A 25,496-nucleotide genomic window follows, 5' to 3' on the forward strand; every position below is an offset into this window, starting at 1 on the left:
ATGGCCAAGTGGGGATTAAACTCTGGTCTCCCAAGGTTCTAGACCAGACCTGTGGCCACTACGAAACCCTGACTCTTGTGTGGGAAGAATGCCAAGCACAAATTGTTCTGTATGCTCAAAAGCTAAGCACTGAAGGCAAAACAGTTGGGACTCATCTTCTGCAAACCACCCAAAGATCTACCAGCACATCCCAGCCTACCTTCTGCCTACCCTCTGTCCTAGCATAGGGGTCTATTTTTGCACGTTGACACAGCAATAGAGAGCTCGCTGCATTTTGCACCCACTCAAATGTCCAGGTAAGTCTCCTAGCCGTCTCAGGTTATTACACCCGAAAATGGTGTCCTGGCTACTTAGGATGTCAACAAGGCACCTTGGAATCAGGAAAAGTGTTTATTTCATACAGTGAAGAGACAGACACTGTTAGTACGATAGGGAAATCGATTAAGATACCATGGGCAATACCGGGAAAAGTAGGAAGTTGGTGGTGGGGATTTCATAGGGGCAGGAAACCCAAGCTTAAGTTTGGCTACGATACTGCTGCGATGGCATTTACAATTGTTTTGTTAAGGCATACCCATTGGCAGTAATAAAAATCATAGAAAATACATTTCAAATAATCCAAAACATCCCTGCCCACAAACAATTCTAAAGCAAAGGAAACCTAACCCGCCCACCCCCTGTCCTCAAAAAGCCTAAAACGAAGAGCTCACAAACACTGAACTGAGCCAGAGTAAAATAAATACCCCAGAACTGGCTCCATGGGTGGCACCAGACTGGGATGATGGGGAGCAAGCTATGCCCCCCCTCCCGCAAACAATTAGCTTGCTCTTTGCTGGAGCCTCCTGTGAAACGGAAAAGGCTTTCTGTTATTCACTATGTAGTAAGGAAAAAAACACACACCACATACACTTTTGCCAGACAACACCTAAACAATATAACTAAATCATAAACTAGGAATTAAAAGAAGGCCACAATTCTAATGCATGCTTACTTGAAAGCTAACTCTATCAAAACTAATAGGATTGCAATCGCGTGAGGGGGGTATGGGACATTTACTCCGGGGGAAAAACAGGATGGAATCATGAAAGTGAAATACGCCATTGTTTCTCTTTCACTAAACTTAACATGTGGAACCGTGTTCCCACCACCCAAAATGCACTTTGTCCCTTCTGCCACCCCACAGGAGTGCTGATGCTCATAAACGAGTTCAGAAGACTCAGCTGCTCTCAGGAACACCCTTAGGAACATGAGAACCTAAGAGGAGCCTGCTGGATCAGGCCTGTGGGAAACCTGTAGGCAGGATTCGAGCATGAGAGCACTCTCCCCGGCTTTGGTTTCTGGCAACTGGTTTTCAGAATGATTGCTGCCTCCCACTGTGGAGACAAAGCACAGCCATCATGGCTAGTAGCCATTGATTCCCCCCCCCCCCATGAATTTGTCTAGTCCTCTTTAGAAGCAATCTAGGTTGGTGCCCATCACTGCCTCCTGTGGGGGTGAGTTCCGTAGTTTAACATGGAGAATTACTTTCTTTTATCTGTCCTGAATCTTCCAACATTCAGCTTCACTAGATGTCCACATCTGCTCTCTTGTGGGTGAGAGTTTTAACAAATGTGAACTAAAGGTTAACCACTCACCAACCCAAGCCCAACGACTGAACCAGCCTTTGCCAACCTGGCGCCTTTTAGATGTGTTGGACTATATAGCTCTCATCAGCTCCAGCCAGCAGAGCCGTAGTTTGAAACATCTGGAGGACACCAGGTTGGTAGAGGCTGTGAGCCAAGGAGTTCAAATGTACACTTTTAGGTGGCTCCAGATCCTGACATCTAGGCACTGTTCTTAAAGTACCACAGGATTTTCAAAACATCTGGTTGGAAAAGCCTGACCCAAAGAATGAGACTGGGGGTAGGGCGGGGGGAAGTTTCCTGGACCACTAAAATTTTGCACATGGAATTCAATCACATGCTAGCAGGTTCAGGTTGAGCAATTAAGAGTGGATTTAGAGCTCTTGTTCAAGACACTTAAAAAAAAGAGTGTCACTTTTTAGCAGTAAGGAAAGTGATGGGAAAATGCACTGGAAGGTGTGCGATAATAACTGTTACATCCAAAAATGGGGGGGGGGGGGAATTAAAATAAATAAAGAAGAAACACTTTCCAGGTTGGGGATGGGAGAGAGAATGGTAATCCATAACATCACATCTATGGCAGCAGAGCTGGTCTGGCCACTACGAGCCAATTTCTGCTTTTCTGCAAGTACTGCTTAAAGCGCGACTACAGAAATCTGCATGACTGATTTCACCAGAGTCCACAATTGTACTGTACAGGAGGAGTGTACCACCAGCAATGATGGTTCTACAATACTGCTTCACAAGTTGAAATTATCTATATACAAGCTGTTGGGAGGTGGTTTTTTTGTTTTTTAAGAAACTGCCATTAGCAAAGTCATAGGCCAGGCAAAACACAACAACACTATGGGTGCAGCGCAGTGAACTTCAGGCTCTGGAGTCACACTGAAATCAATAGGCTTTGGCATCCTTCTATCTGGAGTGCACCACCCACATGGGAAATGAGAACCTTTCCAGCTCCCCCAGAGCAGGAAACTACCAGTCATAGTTGTACATGAGTCCACAGCAGACATAGGGTTTATGCATGCAAAATGTCTAATGAAAATGACCAATCAAGTGCAAGATCAAAAATAACTATTTTCTCCAGCATAAACCCAGCAGAATCAGCATGTTCCTTCCTTCCAAGATCAGGCAGCTGAGGTCTGCAAGAAGAAACACAAACCAGTTCCCTACTACCTGACTCATGAGGAGTCCTCTTTCTTGGATAGCAGGATTAGAATCAGGCCGAGTGGATGGCTCTTCTTTAGAGACCTCTTTATGCCCTACAGGTCTTCCACTCTCCAAATGCCTTCAGAATTTTCCGTGCATTTGCACTTATGATCGCAAACAGCACCACAATCATTTCCCCTCTGTACTCTCTTGTACAATGGATTGGCAACTAAATTACTTGTTCACTTTAGTGTTTGTGCGCTGACTTTACTGCTTAAGCAAACTCCTGCTGTTTGCGAGGATAGGTGCAAACACCCATAGGTTTGTTTGTGGAGTTTTATTGGCAGTGGAGAGTTGACCTCTCTGGCTGATAGGGGTTTAGCAGAATGAGTCAATGGGCTGTATCCAGCTAAAATAACACACTTTTAGTCCTGCTGGAACCAGTGGGACTTAATACAGTCACGACCAACTTGTCTTATTGATTTCAATGGGCCTACAACATGACCAAGAGCACCATCCTATCAAATGCTATTCCTGTGTTAAATGGGACTTTCTGCAAGGTAAGAACATGGCAGATTGCAGCCCAAGAGTCTGGAGTCAACCAATATTATTGGAGACGGGCCCATTACGGCGAACAGGGCGCTTGCCCTACCAGTCTCAAGTCTGCCCTCAGCCAGTCCTCCCTGCCTTCTTTCTTACCATGGTGCAGGAGGGTTACATCGTCTATCAGCAATCCTTAGTCTCAGTGTTGTCCTTGCCCAAGTCAGCAGGGAGAAGGATGGGAACTGGAATTACTTGGCTCTGCCTGTCATTGGCTGTGGCTCCACATTTTGTTGATCTCACAGCCGCATGGGCAACTTGCTATAACTACACACATCTAGAATGTGTGTGTGTGTAGGTCCAGATTTTTAAGCCATGGGTCAGAGGTGACATTTTCTTAGAAAACTGTCTTCCCCCACTCCACACATCTGAAAGCTTATTGATAGCCAGAAGGAGGAAGTGTTTAAGCCTAGGTTTAAGAAGGAAGCAGTTTCACTTCCAAACAGGAAAAGCTGCCTTCTGGTTGTGATGTATGAGGGAGCAGACCTGAAAACTCGATACCTCTGGACTTAGCTTGTGCTCCTCCCTTGAAGCATTAGGGCTCAAATTGGACTCGGGAGCCTCGGCCCTAGTGGAAGAAACGCCACACAAACTGACTACCCAAGAGGAAGGTAAAGCTATACCAGTCTCAAGTGTGTTGTATGGCAATTACCAGGGATATCCCCATTCAGAAAGGCAAAAGCCTGACTTTGGGGAGATAAACCCCTAAGGCAATTAAAAGGTTGCAACCATTATTTAGGGCAGGGCAGAACATTCCAAGGATTTTCTAGCAATTGCAGGGTCTTGGGAATCCTAAACGAAAAAAGCCAACAACCACAAGTCTGTACTATGCAGAATACTGAACAAATAAAGGTTCACCATTTCAGTATTTCCACTGTTTGAGCACTCAGAGAGAAACCAATGTCAGGCTTAGCGCGGTTTCAAATTCACAGGAAGCAGAATAAAATAAGAGTTGACATAGAAGTATGAAACAGCTGCAGTTTTGGCCCATCAACCTTAGTATTCTTTCCAACAACTCTTGTGGTTTTTGTTGCGCTACATCAAGTTGGCCATTGAGATTCTGATGTACAGGTGCTGTTTCTCCCATTTTGTATTTAGAAAGAGTTCAGAAAAAGCAGAGGGAAAACAAAAGAGTCTCTGCTTACATCTTGCTGGCAGACCAACACAGGCTTCAAAGATTTAGACCCGTCATTAATCAAACTAGTAAAGATGTTATAAAGTATTTCTGCTCTTAGCCGAACAAATGGAGAGGTGGCAGGTTGCTGTCGCTCCTTGGCTCCTATTGCTTCCCCTCCGTTGAGTTTCAATTTATTTCTTTTGTGTGTGTTCATAAACTCAAACCTTTCTAATGAGAAGTTTTGCTCCATACTTGCTGTACTTCTGCACTGCTTCATCACCCTGGATTCCAAAGATGCCACATCAAAAATGACACATGCAGAAGCCAACGGCCACATAACTCAAGGCAGCCGCATGGGGGAATCCATGTCTTAGGGGGGCCCTGATACAAGACCATGGCTGTGCCCCTGTGCTATGCCTCTGAAGAGCCCGAGTGCCCAGTACCTTCAAAAAACCACACATCAGATTAGTTAAGAGCCACAGATAGCAAACCGAGAGACAAGCAAGACAGTTATTTCCTAGGAGTGCAGGCTTAAGCAGAGAAAGTTTCAGGGACTCCAGCTAAGAAGTTTTCTGCCTCCGCATCTCTTCCCATATGTTTCAGAGCAGCAAGATACCCGACTTCCTAAAGAATCACCAAATGTCCCTTTAAAGGTCTTCTATAGAGGAAAATCAGCTATTATGTGTGGAGACAGATGACAGTATCATTTATAACTCCCTCCTCCATTTAAAGAAGCACAAGCAGCTTCATTAAAAAACCCAACTAATTTAAGGTCAAATTTTTATCATATCTCTGAACTACAACAGAGTTACGCTGTGAAATGTATCAGTAGAACTATAGTCTTGTCCAAGGAGAAGAAAACTGTTCCAGATAGGAGATTCAGCTTTACCAGGAGATGCCACAGATTGGACCTGGGACACTATGCATACAAGGCAGATGCTCTACCACTGAGCTACAGCCCTTCTGAAGGGCGGAGGAGAGACAATCCCAAACAAACCCCAATGAGAACGGAGCATGCTCGGTGGCCACAGAACACCGAGTATCTGTCAGGTGGGGAAATGGGACAGAAAACTAGGAGGTGGGGAACAGGATGGAGTACTCTGAAAAGAGGCATGGCTGGCAGGCAAAAGCATTGTAACATTTTGTTGCAGATCCCACTCACAAGATAAAAATAGTACTGCAAATAGATGCACACCCTGCCAAGTGCCATGGAAGAGACAGACAAGTTCTGAGAATTGGTTCAGAAGCAAACCAATAGCCTTTCCCCCCAGCTGAAGGATACTGAAATGCTCAAAGGTCAGGCCCAGTATTCCTGGTGTCATTTCCTGGGTACCGTGGGCAGATGCAAGTGCTTTTTCTTGGCTACGATGGCTGAAACGAAAAGCTGAGGGAAAGGAGGGTGGAAGAGTTACTCTAACTTCATTCCAAGTGAATCACCAGAATGATGCTTTTTTTTTTTTTACTCCGCAGATTGGCATGTTTACAACATGCTCACACATCCGTTGAGATGCTGGAGGTGTGCATGGGGGGTTGCAAACACCTCAAGTCTAAGTGTTCTTCCAGAGTTTCTTACTTTTGACGCACAGCATATTTCTTGATGGCCAAGTGGAAATTTTAAAAGGCTGGCCTTCATTTGCCACACTGAAGGGAAAAAAACCCCACCCCCACGTACAGATGGCGTCGGGAAGATTTGACACTGTCCTTCCCGCTCTGAAAGAAGTAGCAGAACAACTTGCAGTTCCAGCATCTAAAATTATCGTCATTGGGTCTGCAAATGAACTGAGTGTGTGAAGTCCACATTGCCTCAGTGTTTGTGCAGACCAGGGACCAACCACTGCTGAATTTGCTATGCCCAGTTCTCTCACAAATCACAGCAGCTAAACACTCAGGTTATTTTATAGCATTGAAAAAAGACCGGGGTGGGGTGGGGTGGAGAGAGCCATCCTGACACAAAGACAAACGTATGTCCAATACTGGCCATTTCTCACCCCCCGTTTGGATGGATATAGGACCAACCCAGCTGACTAAACTTTATGGGTTCTCTGGTGCCTTACAAGGTGGGAGGCCGCCCCAAACCCTTTCCCGCAGCTGGCACACTTGAAAGGTTTCTCCCCCGAATGCGTGGCACGGTGGCGCTCCAGGTGGGCGTTGCGGGTGAAGCCCTTCCCGCAGTCGCCGCAGTTGAAGGGTTTGTCCCCACTGTGGATGCCTTGGTGGCGCTGGAGGTGTGCACTGCGGGTGAAGCGCTTGCCGCAGCGCGCGCAGCGGAAAGGCCTCTCCCCCGTGTGCGTGCCCTGGTGTCGGGTGACGTGGGCGCTGCGTGTGAAAGCTTTGCCGCAAACGCCGCACTCGTATGGGCGCTCCCCGGTGTGCGTGCTGTGGTGCCGGGTGAGGTGGGAGTTGCGCCCAAATGCCTTCCCGCAGTAGGTGCACTTGTAGGGCCTCTCCCCCGAATGGGTCTCCTGGTGCCGCGCCAGGTGGGCGCTCTTGGCAAAGGACTTCCCGCAGTAGCTGCAGCTGAATGGCCGGTCCACTTCCTGCACCTGCTGCCCAAGGCGCTTCCCGCCCAAGGGGCGCTGGAGCCCGGAATGGGTGGCCATGTGTCGGGTCAGGTGCGAATTGCGCCGGAAGCCTTTCCCACAGTAGGGGCATGTGTGAGATTTCTCCCCCATGCCAGCAGCTGGTGGTGGTGGTAGTGGCGGTGGCGGTCCGGGGAAGGTTCCTCCGTAGGAAAAGGAAGCTCCTGCCTCAGCACACCTCACCTCGGCCTGGCCTGGCCAGCAGTGGTTGAAGAGACCTCCTGCCAGCCCAGAGCAATAGGCCTGGCCTATCTCGGGGCTTCTCCCGCAGTAAGCCGTTTTGATTGTTAGGCTTTTTTCTTTCTTTATAAGCCTTCTTTCAACCACGTCTCACCTTCTCTCCCCGTCTCTTGACTAAGTTTTTGGACCTTTGCCTATACCACCTGCTGGAGAAAGAGAGAAAAAGAAAAGAGAGAGAAGGAACATATATGAGTTGTGGCCAAAGCTGAGCAATAGGATGGGAAAGAGAGACAACGTACAGTAATGTAGGTCCACAAAGTTTATGAATACTTTTCACCTACTGCACTCGCCACCTTCACCCCCCCCATACATTTTTTTTTAAGCTCGTGTACTTTTGGGGAAATGTAGTAGATAAAAAGTAGCATTTTACAAGTTTTATTACTGCACTATTGATGTCCATTGCGCACATTGTACCTTTAGATCCAGGGCATTTTTGGCTTGCTTATTAATAACACACTTTCAAAGAAGTGTGTTTTCAGGTATACTTTTCAGGTAAGATTGGCTCCCAAACCAGCTTACAAGGAGAATCTACTGAGGAAGAATCAGAATTCCATCTTAAAACCATGGCCAGCTCAGACACAGTGGCTTTGACACTAGTCCACAGCCACCTTTTTCTTCCCCACTCATTGTTTCACTTACCATCAGGCCTGATGAAGAGTCCTGGAAAACTTGCACACTATGTTGTGATGTTTAATATTGAAGGTGCCTGCCCCACGTAGCTCCCTGCCCCAAGTAGCTTATGCTCCATGTTAAATCTTAAATGCTACTCAGAAAACAAAACAATGGTTCTTGAACCTGTGTGGGTGTGTATGTGCAGGGCTTTTTTCCCAACCTGAGCTCACAGGACCTCAGCTCTGGCACCTCTCAGGTGTTCGCCATTGCCATTCTAAGAGAACATGGGAAAAAGCTCACAGTGAGCTCGGGCACCTTTTTTTCCTAGAAAAATAGCACTGTGTATGTGTGTGAATGTATGTATGTATGTATGTATGTATGTATGTATGTATGTATATGTATATACAAAGAGAGAGAACAAGCCAAGCATTCTTATAACACCTCAGATACATAATTAGAAAGCCGCACCCACACAGCCCCCCTTCCTTTTTGCATTACAAGATAAATCGCACAAATCCCATGGGTCTCAATGGGGCTCCCCCCCCCCTAAGTAGTTACAGGATAACCGCCTTCAATCTGCAGAATAAATAAAGAAAGAAAGAATAACCCACAACGAAAATCCCACCCACGGCTGGGCCGTGCTCAGTCGCGGAAACGGGGTAACTGGAAGACAATTAAGGGCAGAAAACGAGGAGAAGCTCCCTACTGCAAACGGGGTGACGGAGGAGAATAAGGAAAGAGAGAAAAACGGGGGATGTGGGGCACGGAACTGGGAGGCGGGAAGCGCCCTCCGCCGCAGGGATCTCCCCCGCCAAGTGGGTGGTTTCGGCGCCGGAGCGCGCGCCGCCCTCCCCGGCTCCGCATCATGGGCTCCGCCCTCCTCTCCGTCCTAGGCGCTCTCACCGATGCAGCCCCCGCGCAGGGATCCCGGAAGGGGGGAGGGTTCGCGCGCCCTTCAGCAGGCGCGTCCGGACCTCGGGCCCTGGGAGGGAACCAGACACCCTCGCAGCGTGTGTGGGTGGGTGGGCAGCGGCAGGTCCTGGCACAGGAAAGGACCCCTCGCTGCATCCTGTCCCCCACCCTTCGCTTTGCGCGGCGGCGGCAGCTCCGGCTCGATGGTTTTAACCCTCCTCTAGCCGACGAGGGAGAGAGTTCGCCCGGCTGGGTTGGGAATGCAGCAACAAGCGCAAAGGGAGCGGAGGCAGAGAGGATGCATCATCATAATCATCATTAAGAAAAGGCACGACGGCAAGCTCTAGCCGCTCGTTTCCACAGACCCGAGAGGCAGATCCTCCCCCCCTTTTCGTTAAAAATGAAAACCCGTTCCGAATGCAGAGATCGCATTCAGCACCGATTTGCAAATTTGCTGCCGTACAGGTTTCATAGCAACGGCCTCCCTTGAAGGGCTGTGGTGTTGTTGATGCGCATACTGCATACCGTATATTTAAAGAGCATTGCCCCCCCACCCCGCAAATAATCCTGGGAAACGTAGATCGTTCAAGGTGCTGGAAGTTATAGCTCTGTGCGGGATAAACTACTATGTGCGGGATAAATGCACGGTGTATGTGAAGCACTTTGAGCGCAGTAAGGGGCATAGTCTTATTAAATCATTTGATGCGCACAGTTGGGCTTTAGCAACAGTTTTAAATATTGGCTCGGCTCCGATTTGGAAAAGGGGAAGTGCTTGATAGCTTCCAATTTTACATTATAATACATTTACGAAAGCCTGAGCTTTTCCTTTTGGTAGCCTCCTTTGTGCCCCTTCTGCCTCCAGGCATTCCACTGCTCCTTTCCTTGATCCACCCTGCAGACTGCTCCCCCACCAAGAGATTTATGCTTGTCCTTCTCCAATACTCCCTTTGTTCTAGTTTACAGCAGGGTTGATAAGACTGTGAGAAGGGAGGACGAGTCTGTGTTCCTCCACTGACCAATGCACATCAGCAGTGTTCTAAAACTGCTTTGAAGCTTCACTCCTAGAGCTCAGGGAGTGAGTGGCAGGGCCCCAGAGATATTATCTGTAACATTGATTTAGTTCACTTTCAGCTTCAGCAACAAACCAGACTGGAGTAAGGGCATGGTTGGCTGCGTTTCTGGAATTTCTGAGTTATAAGTATTTATTGGCCTATAAATTAAAATTTCTCCTCTATCAGAAACCCACACAGATGGAAGTTGTCCTGTCCTTGAAATTGTCCTATATGTCCAGTTTTCCATTTCTCACATGACCTATTCAACTCCCTCCCCCTTCAGCTAGGAGCCAGGCCATTGTCTGCTTATGTATTTTGTTTGTTTTTTTATCTGTCGTTTCTAGTTGTTTTGTGTATGATTACTTTTCAGATAACTCTGTATCTCATATGGTCTGAAGGTGCATGATGCAGTTAGAAACTTAAGTATGGGAGGAGGGCAGACAACAGTGAGGTGCTTTTGAAGATTTATGGTGAGGCTCCTAACTAGCTCTCACATTCCCTCCTAGTTCTCCCCACAAATAAACATACAGTATATTACTAATCAGATGTGTACACAAAACCTTTAGTGGTTGCAATATACTGTATTTTCATAGCACTCATATGAAAAAACTACTGCACCGGCATTTTATGAAGCTTCAGCCCCCCCCCCTTTGGAGACACTGTACTCCCTTGTCTCCTATGCTGGAGCATATACCAGTGCATATTTAAAAGAAAATAGCCAAACAACACACGTTCCCAATCTAGCAATAAAATTCTCTCACTTGCTCTCTTATTGAATACTAGCTTATAAATACTGGGATTTATAAATGAATACTATATTTTCTTAGTTTCTAGGGTTATGCATGCCCACCCACTCCCCAACTAGGGAACCCCTGACCAGCCCCAAATCAAATTTTAATGTTTAATTAGGATTTTTAAAACATGATATGATGAGGAGGGGGGCAAAGGAAGGAGATGCTTCATCTCCTCCTCACCCACCCCACCCCCGCCTCCCCACCACTCTGCAGAGAGCAGAAGGGTTCAATCTGCTGGGTGTTTTTCTGTTAACATGTTTGCGGTTCGAGGACCCGCCCCCCACGAGAAATAAAGACACAGTGACACATGGTATTTGAGTTAATGGGTAAAATAAGGCCACAACTTTATTGGTTAGAGCAAGTGAGAGGTATTGGATTAGGCATTGGACATCCTGGCAAGCATGACTCCATCCCGCTCCGCGTGGGGGGGGGTCATATCAGGTTAACACCCCAAGCAAGGAGCCTGTTGATGCAAATACAACTGAAAGCTCCCCCTGGTGTCACCGGGAGTTGTGCCATGGCCCTAGCCCCCCAGCGGGGCATCAGACAGGATCCACGACCGCTAGATCCCTTAAGGGGATACCCCTATAAGAGGAGGGTTGGATGATGGCCACAACCAGTCCTCGAACACACCAGACAACTCCATATTCCAATGCCTACCGCCAAATACCGAAATAAGTTGTGACAAATTGCTACGAGGTAGGCGAAAAAACCAAGAGGCCGGTGCCAATTAGCCAATTGGATAAAAAAATCCTACCAGGCCCCTTGGGCAACCAAAGGCAACCAACCGAAGTCCATAGCAAGGTCAAAGCAAACACACCAAGGGAAGACCTACAGGGAGGGTGGGCGGGAGATCCATTGAGGAGCAGCAGCAGAAGGGGAGATACGGATGCTGCCGCGCTGTTTTAAAGCAGGTAAACCCCGCCCACGGGCTGGCCCTATTGGCCAGCCAGGGGCCTGAGCCCGGCAGCAGGTATAGGTGACGCAGGGGGCTGAACACGCCCCCCCTGCTTGGTGCGTAGAGCGGGTCCCGCCCACAAAGTCTCCCCTCTCTGAGGAGGAGAGATCTTCCCTATGGCAAAGCAGACCCCTGCAGCCAAAAGGACTGCAGCATTAGTGGGAGGCTCCTGCGCTGCTGATGCACATGCTCATACCTGCTTGCTTTCCCCTCTCTGCCCTCCCAGCCTCCACATTGTTGCCCATGTGTCCTGGCATGTGGTTCAGGCCTCAGGCACACCTGCTCTGATCACTACCACTGCCAGCACCGCCTTCTCCAACTCCCTGGCCACTGCTTATCTGGCTGCCATCGTTGCTGCTGCTACCACCACATTGTGGGAAGCACCCACCTGACCTGGACCCAGCTCACTTTCCCTCCCCATCTTCTGAAACTGACTTGTGCATTAGTCATTGCCAGTGGTGATCCAGGGCAGTAGTCACACTGTATTAGTGGCTAGGTGGTTAAATGCTGTTCAGTTTGACTATGTGTGTGTTCCTTTGCTGAGAATACACACACACACACACACACACACACACACACACACACACAGCCAAACTGCTGTGTGGGGCTGTTTGAAAGCCCTATTGAAAACAGCCCCATGCTATTATTGGTAGAAGCTGCCTGTCTCACCGTCTTCCCCCATGACAGACTTGGATTACTCCAGTGTTTCTCAACCTTTTTTTGGGCCACGGCACACTTGTTCCGTGAAAAAAATCACGAGGCACCCCACCATTAAAAAAGTTAAAAAATTTAACTCTGTGCCACCCTATATTATAATTATGACTGTAAGAAACACTTGCCAAATATTGCATTCCGGGGGTCAGTGTTGTGTATTGGCGGCTGCCAGGCTCGTTTGCACTGAGCTTTGGGAAAGAGGAGGAGAAATATTGCTTTCCGGCGGGTTAGCGTTGTTTATTGGCGGCCGCCAGGCACGTGACAATGCAAATTGCCCTTCTCGTCGCCGCACGTCGCAGCACACCAGCCAGCGTCTCACAGCACACTAGTGTGCCGCGGAACAGCGGTTGAGAAATGCTGGATTACTCCACACAACCTGACTCGGGGTGATTTGTAGCTGTCTCAACCCAACTTGGTTGAAGCTCAGATCTAAATCTGGTGCACAGCTATTTTACTTTACTGCCAAATTTGATTAAAATCACTGCAATTTTGAAAGGTTCAGCCCACCATCTTTATTCAGAATAGCATCCCATGATATCCAAATATAGACCAAAATGGTACCCTCTATCTCAGGAACCATCATGCCAATTTGGGTGGTGATGTCTTCAGAGGTGCAGTTTGGAATGGTTTTGTCTGCCATCTTGATTCAAAAGGGGTATGGCAATTTCCAAACACAGACTAAAACTCATCTCCATCTCCATCCTGGGAACCATCACAACAAACTGAGCAATGATAACTTCAAAAGTATCCAAATCAGTAGAGTTTGTAACTGTCTGGTCTTTCATAAACCAAAACCTACTCCTCAATCTTGGGAGCTGTCATGGCAAATTGGGTGACAATATCTTCAGAAGTGCCCAAATTGATGCAGTTTTGAATGGTTTGGTCCATTATTCTGATTCAGAATGGCACCTAGTTTCTAAAAGTAGGCAGAAACTAACTCCTCCATCTTGAGAACCATTGTGCCAAGTTGGGTCGTGATATATCAATAGGTATATGAATGCATAGAGAACAGATAGACAGACAGACGAACTAACTTGGCAAAATACTTGGTAGAGGGGAAAGAAAAAAGAAAAGGAGATAAAAAGCCCTGCTGGATCAGACCAAAGCTCTATCAAGTCCAGCATCCTGTTCTCACAGCTGGTATTCAGAGACATGTTGCCTTCAACAGTGGACCTGGTACACAGCCATCCTGACTAAAAGCAATTGATAGCATTATATTATATGAATGTTTAAGCCATTCAAGTTCTCTACCATTACTACCCTTGAGGGAGCAAATTCCACAGCTTAAGTCTGTACTGTGCAAATAATTACTTGCTTTTACCTGTCCTGAATCATCCAATATTCATTGCATGACCCAGTATCTAGTATTAGAAGACAGAAAAACCTTTCTCCCATTTTCCTACACCATGCAACTTACCAGGAAGTTGTATAATTGTATTTTCAAAGAGTTTAACAATGGAGTGAAAAGGCAGGGTGACAGTGTTCCTATGGAAAAGAGGAAAGCAAGAGCTAATAATCAGTTCTTCCTGATTGCTCTGTTTCAGTGTATTAGCATCTAAACAACCTATTATGTCTTGGCTGGAAAGTCAATGCAGGCTTCTTCTAAAGGCTACCCCCCAAAAATGTAAAGGTTAAGTAGGATAGTTCAGGGGATAAATGTAATAAATAAAGCTTTGGAAATGCTTCATTTGTTATTCACTGATGAGAGATCAATGGAGCCAGTAAAGCACTGGGCTGTGAATGAATGTGTAAGAAAGTATGTACTTGAGAGAGTCATTGTCCATTGGGGGGGGGGGTCACTTCAGACTCCGTTGTATGTTTTCAAAATTTTGGCAGCAGAATCCAAGGCATGTCTACTCAGGAGTAAGTCCCTTTTTGTTCAGTGAGGCTAATTCCTATGTAAATGGGCATAGGGTTGCAGCCTTACTGAGTAATTACTTGGGAAGAGTATCACACCAATGAAATTATCTAAAATGTTTAGGACGGGGGATAAAAAGTGTTGGAAATGTGGAACGAAAGAGGGAGACTTCATCCACATGTGGTGGTACTGCGAAAAGGTGAAAGCTTACTGGGAGTGTATATATAATGAAATAAAAAAGATCCTAAGATACACAATAAAGAAAAAACCAGAAGCTTTTCTGTTATGAATGGTGGGGGAGGATGTGGAAAAAAACGATGTAAAATTATTCTTATACGCAACAACAGGTGCAAGAATAACTTTAGCCCAGGTTTGGAAACAGGACCAAATACCAACTTTAACGGACTGGCGTAAGAAGATGGTGGAATACATGGGGATAGCTAGACTAACATCCAAAATTAGACAACAAGATAACGAAACGTATGAGAAAGAATGGGGAAAATTTGCAAAGTACTTGGAGAAGGTTATTAAAACGTAAATAATCCAGCAGAATAAAAACAACCGCATAATTAAACATAAATTTCTTTATTGGTTGTTAGGAAGAATAACAAATACAATGTATGACACAATATGACAATATGTGTCATAATATGACAAGTGGAAAAATTCATAGGATACATGAGAAATGGCAGAATTCTGAACATAGGAATCTGAAATAAGGTTGACGTTACTGATAATAGGTAGGTAGCCGTGTTGGTCTGGATCGAAGTAAAATAAAAAAAATTCCTTCAGTAGCACCTTAAAGACCAACTAAGTTTTTATTTTGGTATGAGCTTTCGTGTGCATGCACACTTGTGCATGCACACGAAAGCTCATACCAAAATAAAAACTTAGTTGGTCTTTAAGGTGCTACTGAAGGAATTTTTTTTATTTTACTGATAATAGTAGTATTATGGCTTTAAACGTAAAGAAAGATAAACTGCATAAGCATAAAACCAGAACTTAATAAGACGGCTGAAGGTAGGGTGGAAGTCAATTTTAAAAACAAATAGTGTAATGATGAATGATATGAATTTTCTATTTTTTCTATTTTACTTCTATTTATCGGACCCTTGTGTAGCGGTCCTTGATATTTGTGTTGTTTTTTTTTCCTTTTCCTTTTTTTTGTATGTATAAAGTGAATGAAAACGTAATGTATACAAAATGTAATTGAAACACTGTTTATTAGATACTAATATTGGAAACTGAATAAAAATTATTGGGGAAAAAAGAGAGTAATGACTGGGAAATGAAATGCAGCGGTAGTTGTATTTTATGATGTCTGAATCAGTTAAACACAAATGCTGTGATCCTCATCCTCCTCAGGTTTATACATGCCCCTCAAAACAGCTAGCTGCTAAATTATTTCAGAGAGAGGCTCAAGGTTGGATTTTGACAAATTTGTGTGGAAAAAAGATGAATAACTGTAGGAAAATTGCTGGGACTCTCATGGAACCTGGAATAGGGTTATCATGTGAGGATGGTAGTATTTTATTTGAAGGAATATTGGAGTCACCAGACTAGTTACAAAGTAGCACTGGGAGACTCAGATTCAAAGCCCCTCCATCAGCCATGAAGCCAATGGGGTTACTTGGGGTCAGTCATTATCTTAGTTTTGCATACTTTACAATAATAATAATAATTTCATTATTTGTATCCCGCCCATCTGACTGGTTTGCCCTAGCCACAACAGAGTGGCTGTGATCATAAAACGGACGCATGGAAAACCATGTACTCTTCTTGGAGGAAAAGCAGGATATACTGTAAATGTATTAAACAGGTTAGGTACTCTTAACAAAAACAAATAAAAGATAAAACAATATATTGGAATGTGTCCTTTATTTGAAAGGCTATCTGGTCCAAACCCAAGTTAAAGATTAAAAAAACCCATTAAGAACAGTCAAGAGCTTGAAGTTGCCCATCAGAATTTAGCACTTGGGCAGCCAACAAAGCAGGCACACAGGTCACTTTATCAGAGTCTGCCACTATGGCAGGGGTCCCCAGACTAAGGCCCAGGGGCCGGATGTGGCCCAATCGCCTTCTAAATCCGGCCCGCGAATGATCCGGGAATCAGCATGTTTTTACATGAGTAGAATGTGTCCTTTTATTTAAAATGCATCTCTGGGTTATTTGTAGGGCCTGCCTGGTGTTTTTACATGAGTAGAATGTGTTCTTTCATTTAAAATGCATCTCTGGGCTATTTGTGGGGAATAGGAATTCGTTCATATATTTTTTCAAAATATAGTCCGGCCCCCCACAAGGTCTGAGGGACAGTGGACCAGCCCCCTGCCGAAAAAGTTTGCTGACCCCTGCACTATGGTCTCTATACATATAAATCAGCATAAGCAAATTTGAGGCAAATCTCTTTTTCTGACAGTGCATTTGCACATTTTGGGTGTTACCGGTAGATAAGTGGCCACCTTAACGTGGAACCTAGATAGCTCAAATTAATGTTGGCCTAGCCTTCCCAGCTCCTGCCAACATGGGATGCGGGTGGCGCTGTGGGTTAAACCACAGAGCCTAGAGCTTGCTGATCAGGTGGTCGGCAGTTCGAATCCCCACGACGGTGTGAGCTCCCATTGCTCGGTCCCTGCTCCTGCCAACCTAGCAGTTTGAAAGCACGTCAAAGTGCAAGTAGATAAATAGGTACCACTACAGCGGGAAGGTAAACGGTGTTTCCGTGTGCTGCTCTGGTTTGCCATAAGCGGCTTTGTCATGCTGGCCACATGACCTGGAAGCTGTACAGTACACCAGCTCCCTCGGCCAATAACGTAAGATGAGTGCCGCAACCCCAGAGGCGGTCACGACTGGACCTAATGGTCAGGGGTCCCTTTACCTTTCATAAGCAATAGCTGAGATGGCAAACTACCAAGTTCTCATCTTGAATGCATATGCCATTACCTACCACAATATATTTACTAGGCTTCATGGGAAGGAGGGAAAGGGAGGGGGAGCTGCCCCTATAATAAATAAAAGTCAGTAAAAATACCTGGCTGAGGTTCGGCCCCCCCCCCAAATCCTGGCCACGCCCATGCTAGGCTTTAAGGTGTTGCAAGATTTATTTAAAGAAAAACATGTTACTTGCTTCAAGCGTACAGTATTAGGGTGATATGTGTGTAGCACATATCAGGGACTGGCTAGTGCTTTACAAGACATTTGTGAATTCGGAGTTACTCCCCATTATCCTTGAAAAATAAATTACATCCAGTTCATTGGGCTGTAAAGGGGTTGGGGTGTGTGTTATCTGTGTCACTTCGGAGTCACTCCGAAGCAGCTACTCCAGAATTACCCTAACCTGCTTGCTTCGCTTCAGCCATTTAATGCTTTAAAGGGGAGCCTCTGTTCGGGCTTCAACATGGAGGATGAAAGGGATTCGGTTAAGCAAAGGGGCGGGGAGGCGGAACAAAAAGGACTGGCTGCTGCCAGACTTTGCTTCTTCGCAACTGGCTCTTCCCATGTCAATCCAAAGCCCATCCCCGCCTCTCCCAACCAGCTCCAGAGAATTCACGGTTGCCATGGTTCCAGCCTCTTAAATCTCCCTTTGCCCGCCTCGCTCATGGAGAGGGCGGGGCCTGAGCCTACAGCATTCCAAGCCTTGATTTATTTGCTCCAATAAAACAGACCGGTGAAGCTGAGGTTCGCGGGGTGGAGGGGTGTGTGTACAATTGTGAAGTGTACCGGATTTTGATTGGACGGCTATTTATTCCCTCCTTGTTTCTTGGAGGTGGAGGCGGGCAGAGGGTGGGCAGTTTACCAATTGGCCGGTTTTGAGCATCGATCAAAGATTCCGATTGGCCTTGGAAGATGCCTAGCTCCGCCTCCTGAAAAAAAAGAAGCAGCCTGGAAGGCTTATATCCCTGCCTTCCCGCCCCCCAACCAACTCCTGAAAACTACCCGTCGTTCACTTGGCCTAGTGGGCGGAGCTTCTGGAGGAGGAGGAGGGAGAGAGAGAGAGAGCGAAGTCAAGAGCGAGCTGTAACAGAGCCAGGCCTCTTGTCTGTCTCTCTGCTCGCTGCGCGCGCCGCTTCCCTTGTCTTTCTCTCTCTCTCCCAGCGCGTGCGGGGAAGAGGCAGGGCCCCAGCGGGTGGCGGAGCGTCTCCCTCTCGAGGCCGCCAGCGCCGCGCCCCCCCCAGCCTCCCACGAGGCCCAGCTTCTTCGCGCGCGGGCGCGTGTGTGCAGCTGTGCGCGCGCGGCTGCTGCTGTTGCTTCTCCTGCGCCTCCTCCCCTCAGTGCGGTGGTGGCAATGTCTGCTCCTGCGACGGCCCCTGCCCCTGCGGAAGCTGCTGGCGGAGGCGGCGCCGGCGCCGCTGGGGACAAGCAGCGCTCTCCCTCCGCCGCCCCGCTCAACGTGGAAGGCATCGACCTGCTGGAGAAATGCGGCGTGTGCCGGGAGAAGCTGCGCTCCGAGCGGGACCCGCGCCTCCTGCCTTGCCTCCACACCGTCTGCAAGGAGTGCATGAAGGTCGAGCCCGCCGTAGCCGCTGCAGCAGCCGGCGGCAACAACAAGGATGGCCAAGGTGAGGGTGGCGGGGAAGAAGCGGGGGGCGGGTGAGAAGAAACCCCTTCCTGGCATGCGTTGAGGCGGAGGAAGCTTGCAACGGAATGGGAGGCGGGTGCAAAATACGTTGTCTTCCTATCCCCTTCCCTTTCTCCGTTTATCGTGTTCTTTATCGTGGGGGGCGGCGGCCTTGGTGTGGGAGGGAACGTCCTTGTTTTATCCTCGTGCTCGCTAGGCTGATTTTTTTTTTTGCAAGAAAGAGGCCTTGGGAGAGCGCGCGGGTGGGGGGCAGGCGTGCTCGTATAAATGGGAGTAAAAATGGAGGAGGAGACGTGAGGGGGAAAGGTGCATGAGAGAGGAATGCCTTGTTTTGTACACGTTCCCCGCTCAATTTCTTTTTTCCAAAAAAGCATATTTTAGGATGGGGGTCGTGAGCAGGAGGAGGCGGGGGGGGGGGGAAGTGGAAGAAGACGTGGGGAAGGAAGAGGATGCGTGTATGGCGGCGGCGGAGGTGCAGCGAGGGAGGCGTGGCCACGTGCATTCCGACGAGGGGGGCAGCGACGCGTATCGCGAGAAGTGCAGCTGGCTGGTCTTTTTTTTGAGGTGGGGGGAAGCGACGGGTCCTTATCTCGCCCCTCCTCGCCATTCCCGCCTTTTCCAGGCCATCCCTGGTTGCGTTGAGCATTCCCATAAGGAATTTCTGCCTCCTTATTCTCAAGGATTTGTGGGAGGGAGCTAAATGGAATTGTAACAGATGTTGGAAGCGTAACTTTTTTGTTTTATGCATACAGTACTTGAGATGCCTCACAAAGGGGGAAAGCTTGCATGCTGTGGAGCGGACATTAATTCCCTGAGTTAAATGGGGTAGGCTCACAAAAAAAGAGAGCATTTGAGGCTTCAGTCAAAGTTGATGAGAGAACATCTTGGAAAGCATGCATAGGAGTGCACTGCAATGGGGTTCAGAAACATCTCTAAATGGGTTCATTAAAAAGGCAGCATGTTTGCTGTTGATGTTCCTACGAAGAGTGTTTGCACTCCAAAAGCTTGCTACTCAACACTGTTGAGCCAGTATGGTCATTGTTCTAGAGCAGGCTTCCTCAAACTCGGCCCTCTAGATGTTTGGAGACTACAATTCCCATCATCCCTGACCACAGGTCCTGCTAGCTAGGGATTATGGGAGTTGTAGGCCAAATATATCTGGGCGCCCAAGTTTGAGGAAGCCTGTTCTAGAGTGTAATTCATGTGATAATTGTTGCTTCCATATAGTGAAAGTAAACCAAAGTTGCATGCCAGTGAAGTAAGCTATGTGCTTTTCCTTGACCCATGCTTATATTCCTAGTTGTTGATAGTATCTGTATACTCCAAGTATATTTAGGTCATTTCATTCTAGCACTAAATGAAGGTGTCCAGGTATTAGTTATGGCTTCTCAGTTCCAAGCAGTCTTAAATGAAGTTGATTATTTTGATCCTTTCAGTTTAGCTTCAGGCCTGGATATTGGATTGGAAACAGCATCAGTCACCTGGGAGGAGGAGTGCTAGCTGTTAGTTTTCTTGGACTTATTCATACCATTGACTGGGGTATCCTTCCTGGTCATTTGTCTGAATTAGGCTGAGAGGGGCACTGTTTTACAATACTCTTATGGTTGTTTTTTTAACGTTATAAGCTGCTTTAGGCCTCCTTTTTCCAGAAAAGTAGCATATAATTTTTTAAAAAATAAAAATGATTTTTCTCCCCTCTGGCATTGGACTTAAAGAACCTTTAAATCTGCTTTGGCCAATCTAGTCTCCTCCAAGTGTTTCGGACTACATCTGGGGCTAGTGGAAGACATCAGATTGGCAAAGGCTTCTTTAAAGGCTTGTCTCTGGCCTTGAACGTCTTGGGATTGGGAATGTGTTTTGTTTCCCTCCATCTAACCTCATGCTGTAACACCAACATAGCCAAGTGTTTATGGTTAGCTGCTTGGTGTTTTTTTTTGTTTCCTGAAAATTCTTTTTAAAATATTTTTTATTAGTTTCCAAGTACAATCCCATAATAGCCTCATTATAACAATACAAATTTAATTTATAATACAATTATTAATACCTATTGTTCAAATATGTTTTTCTTTCCCCCAGTTGTTGCTGTTATCCATCATGCCTTGGGAGAAGCTGATATCCCATTGTTCCAGAAATTTCTCCTTTCCTCCACCATTTTGCAACTTTAACAGCTGCAAAAACCACTGTGTCCCAATAAATAACCTGTTTTCACCATTTTCCCTCTCAGCCTGGGAAGAAGAGTGGTCTGTCGAACTGCAGATGACTCAGTAATGAACCTTATCAGTTCCTTGGCAAGTTAGCAGATTTCTTTCATCCTTCCGTTTCAACTGAAGATAAATGAGCATTTATTCCAAGTCCTCTTAGCGTTATTCAGTTCACTCAGTAAATAATAATGGATGGGGAAGGGTCAGCTCTAATTTTCCATTGTAAACCTTTTGCAAAATAGAGCTTTCCTCCCCTTTTCCTCCCCCCCCAAGTTCGGTTTAATATTCCATATCTTCCGTCCTCAATTGTACAAATATAATTTGAACTATACATTCAGAGGAAGGTTTCCAAAACATAAATGTAGAGAAGAAAACTTTAAATAAAGAAACCATAGGCTCCCCTCCCCCCGCCCACACCGTCTTTTGGACCAAATGAAGTTTAATCTCAAATTCAAATCTTAAAGTCTTTGCAGTTGTTTCCGTTCGGGTTTGTGATCTCATCTCTTCTAGCAGGTGCCTATACTTTAGTCCAATTAAACACTAATGGCGGTTATGGAGGGTTTGTTTTTGCAGGCAAAGTGCTTTTGAACTCAGCTGCTTGGTCTATCAGGCAGCCTATGCATTCTACTCCTACCTACTCCCACTTCCTCTGGCACAAAGAGAGGGGCTTCTGGAAGAGACCAGGGTTTCTTTGAATTGCCTTGTGCTGTGGACAAGATGATGTAGGAATTTGTGGTGAAATAAGCCTAAAATGTGCCCCAGTACATTTCAAGGATCTTGCTGCTTGTAAAGATGTGTGTTTCTTGATTCCACAGGAGTTCCACCTGCCATTTGAACAAGCAAATTAAGATAATGTTAAAGTTTATTAAGTTATGACTGCTACACACAAAAGAATAAGCAATATATGCAAAGTTACTGGTTTTTATATGTAATGAACTTTTAGCTTGCTAGGACAGGTGATCTCTGATAGTGTTTTGGTCCAAATCCAGGTTCACATATGGGTTCAATTCTTTGTCTTTTCTTCTTCTGCTGAAAGCTCTCTGCCAAGTTAATTTGTTCAGATATGAGAGTGCCTTTTTAATAAGTTTTCTTAAATCAAGTCTTCGCATGGCGGTAACTTCTTCCCTACTCTTTCTTCATTTCTTTGAAAAGAAAACAATGTCTCTCCCCCTTCTTTGTAATTCTTTTTTCTTAGACATTTGTCAGACTGCAATGCTAAAAACCTCTTTTTTCGCGTCAGCTCTTTATTTAATGGTATGGCCTAAGCATACTTTTAAGAATGTGCCAAGTGGCGTTTAAGCTATTTATTTGGTTTGAAACTCCTTTTAGCTGCGATTTTGCCTAGCCCTTAGAGTAACCCTTTGTTTACCCAAAGTTTCATTGATCGGCCTTATTATGTGAGTATGCACATCTTCTTCTGGTGCTGGAATAAGAAAAATAATGGAACTTATCTGCTTTGTTTTTTCGTCTTCTCTAAAATAGAGCAGGAGTGAGGAGGATTCCTCTGCCCAGATGTCCTCTGGTGAGAACAAGGGAGTAGGCTGGAGCCTTGTCTGCTTACACAAGGGAAGCACCCCCCCCTTTAAGTAAACAAACCTCCCTCCAAGAAATCTCAGCCCTTCTTCCAAGTCCTCTGATAGTTCTGGAGGAAAAATGCAAAGACTTCTCTTACTTGCAGAACACTTTGGATAACTTGCTTTGCCCCTTTCTTAAGATACCTCTGGCAAACTAGAGAAACCAGAGTGAGAGGTGAGATCTTTCAGGACCCTTTGACCAAGAAAAAAAAACATCTAGAGGTTTCTGTCCTCCAAAACTCTCAAAACAGATTTATTATTCTGGTGCACAGTGGCAGCCAGACAAGCTTCCTTAGTAGTGACCCTCCCTGTTGTGCATGCAAATACACATAAGCAACTTTAGGTTTGCATTCCTTCAGGGCACATCTTGGAGTAGAAAAGGAAGAATTCAAATCCCCCCAAACAGTGGTGCAGGAATTTTTATACTGGGCTTAATGGTCTTAAGGGGTCCTTCTCTCATTAGTCAAGTGTATTACTTCACTCACTCTAAAATGTGGTAAGCTCAGATGCATTTGGGAGTGGGACCCACCTTCTGCCCCAGAGTCTTGTCCTGACAGCACTGCTGATCCGCAACACATTTTAATATCTCATATACTGTACTTTTTTGGAAGGGGGCAGACCTTCAAAGAAGCAGCTGGATATTTCTAGGAACTAGGCAATTGAACTTTATTTTACCTTGAGTGCTCTTCTCTTTCTTGACTTGAAATGCAGCTGATCTAAATGAAGAGTGGGGGGAGTTCATTGATTTCTGCCTTTTACTGATTCAGAAAAGGAAGGGTTTGATCTGCCTTTGATATGATGCTTCTGCCACCAGTGCAGCTTCAGTGAAGATGGAACTGAATTTAATTCTCGTACAGAATGTTTGCCAACTTGGCCTTGAATTGTGAAAGCAGAAACCACCAGGTACTCCCTCTGATAAGATTCTGCAGCAGTCTTGGAGCTGAACCTCTTCTCTCCCACATAGTCCCCCCCCCCAAAAAAAACCCCAGCTATTGAATTGCAATTGGTGAAAAATGGTGGGGAAACCTTAGCAAAGGTTAGCATCGTTAACTGGTTTACCTCTGGTCTTCATACATTTCTGATCTCTTAGATCACTATGCTAATACTTTCTCCACATTTGTTTACAAACCTGGCAAACTGGGATAGCATTGCATACATCTAGTCCCTGAAAGCTTTTGCAATAATAAATTTGATAGTCTTTCAAGTACAGTACTACAAGTCCTTGGTTTTCTTTTTGCTACAAGAGACTAAAACAGCTACCCGGTACTCCAAAAGCTAGAATGGGATCAATTTCCTGCTGCTTAGCCAAAAGAAGACGAACAGCAATTTTCGGGTTTGTTTACGAGAGTAAATAACTGCGTTCTCTAAATAGGGGCCTATTTACTTTGTGTGTTAAAACTTGTTATGTGGCACTGTTTTCTGATTAAGGAAGGAGAGTATACTAGTATATTAGTACTGCTCTGTTTACTATAGAATTAGTAGTCCTTTTAAAGATAGAGAATTTTATATCTATCCAGGATTCAAATAGTTCAGATGTCTTGTCTCCTATTTGTATAGGAGCATAACTTTACTGTTTGCTCCTAAATACCATGCTCATGTTAACAGCTGTGTGTTTCATTACCTAAATGCTTTTTGGCTTGTATTTGAATCAGCTGTGACTGAAACCCTTTCAGCTTGCTTTGGGAACGATTTAAAAATTGGTTATTTGGGGAAATGGAGCCAGAGAACTTACAAATCCAATGTTCCCCATTGGGAAATGACGGTTCTGAGTGTACTTGGGAGCATCATTTCCACACTCTAGCAAGATTTTTACCCTTCTGGTTAACACTCTTCCTTTAGTTTTCTCATTCCTCTGGAACACTTTTGTGGGGAAATTGGCTGGGAAGGCCAGGTAGCTATTGGAGAAACAGCTACATTTTGAATTGACCTGAATCCAGAGGTGTCTAGTTCAAAATACAGTAGGCTTTTCAAACTTGGGGGGGGGGCTCAATTTGTGCCCCCAACCCCCAGTTTGAAGCTAAAGCTGCAACAAACAAGCCTATGTTGTTGTGACTCATGTCTCATTGGTCCTACTGATTGGGGCTGAAGGGAATTGAGCAAAATTTGGAGCAGCATAGGTTTCCCATCCTAGCTCTAGGAGGTAAGAGCTGGACTAGGAGGTAAGAAAAGTCTGGACTAGCACCACCTGCCTCCACAATTTATTGTTATAGGGTCCAGGCTTAGTTGAAGGAGAAAACCTAATTTTCCTTGTCTTCAATCCATTTTGTAGTTTAGCGTATGCGCATGATTGTTAGCTAACTACTTTCAGGAGAAGTATGCTTATAGATAGTAACTATATAGTAATCAGAATTCTGATGCACTAGTAGATTTTCTGAACCTTGGGTCCCTAGATGTTGTTGGACTACAGCAGGCATCCCCAAACTTCGGCTGGTCCTGTTAGCTAGGGATCATGGGAGTTGTAGGCCAAAACATCTGGAAGGCCGCAGTTTGGGGATGCCTGGACTACAGCTTCCACCATTCCTAGCCAGCAGGACCAGTGTTCAGGGATGATGGGAGTTGTAGTTCAAGAACACCTGGGGACCCAAGGTCAAGAAAGGGGAGCTGGAGGAATCAGCAGGGTCGAGTGACTGCTAATCTCAGAAGAATAGAATCTGCTGCAGAGGAGTTAAGTTAATGAATGAGGCATTAATTAAAAGTTAATAAGAATGGAAGTGAAGGACTTTGTGAAAATAACTGATTGGCTTCAGTTTGCCTCAGTGCGTTGTAATTACTGTATTCTTGTTGTAGTCATGTTTGGCTAATAGTAGACGTGTAGTACAGAAATGCTTAAGAAGTACCGCTCTGGTGGGAAGGTAAACTGCATTTCTGTGCGCTGCTCTGGTTTGCCAGAAGTGGCTTAGTCATGACCCGGAAGCTGTCCAGCGGCTCCCTCGGCCAA

At 45.8% G+C, this 25,496-nt stretch overlaps 2 protein-coding genes across 6 annotated transcripts in view; one reads left to right on the forward strand and one right to left on the reverse strand.

Annotated features, from left to right (window-relative positions):
* Nucleotides 1-5,910: 5,910 nt before the first annotated feature.
* Nucleotides 5,911-9,016, reverse strand: LOC118094594 (uncharacterized). Of its 3 annotated transcripts, none has more exons than XM_035135129.3 (2): nucleotides 8,823-9,016; nucleotides 5,911-7,453 (listed from the first exon to the last, which is right to left on the reverse strand). In XM_035135129.3, the coding sequence occupies exon 2, from the start codon at nucleotides 7,158-7,160 to the stop codon at nucleotides 6,513-6,515; it is 648 nt and encodes a 215-aa protein (XP_034991020.1). In that variant the 5' UTR covers nucleotides 7,161-7,453; nucleotides 8,823-9,016; the 3' UTR covers nucleotides 5,911-6,512. The 3 variants fall into 3 exon arrangements, with proteins under 3 accessions (XP_034991020.1, XP_034991021.1, XP_088511248.1); XM_035135130.2 differs by having other exon boundaries at nucleotides 5,911-7,450; nucleotides 8,823-8,985; XM_088655122.1 differs by lacking the exon at nucleotides 8,823-9,016 and adding an exon at nucleotides 8,531-8,729 and having other exon boundaries at nucleotides 5,911-7,450.
* An 8,833-nt stretch (nucleotides 9,017-17,849) lies between these two features.
* The window catches only part of TRIM28 (tripartite motif containing 28), a 49,898-nt gene continuing 42,251 nt past the window's right edge, over nucleotides 17,850-25,496 (forward strand). For 2 of the 3 annotated variants that reach the window (XM_060281528.2, XM_088655124.1), the window contains exon 1: nucleotides 18,084-18,763. In XM_060281528.2, the coding sequence (XP_060137511.1) occupies nucleotides 18,490-18,763 (274 nt within the window). In that variant the 5' untranslated portion in view covers nucleotides 18,084-18,489. Of the gene's footprint in view, nucleotides 18,764-25,496 lie in introns of all 3 variants that reach the window. The other variant, XM_060281530.2, reaches the window with a different exon arrangement.

Source organism: Zootoca vivipara, chromosome 12, assembly GCF_965207765.1.
Source record: "Zootoca vivipara chromosome 12, rZooViv2.hap1.1, whole genome shotgun sequence".
Lineage (NCBI taxonomy): Eukaryota > Metazoa > Chordata > Lepidosauria > Squamata > Lacertidae > Zootoca > Zootoca vivipara.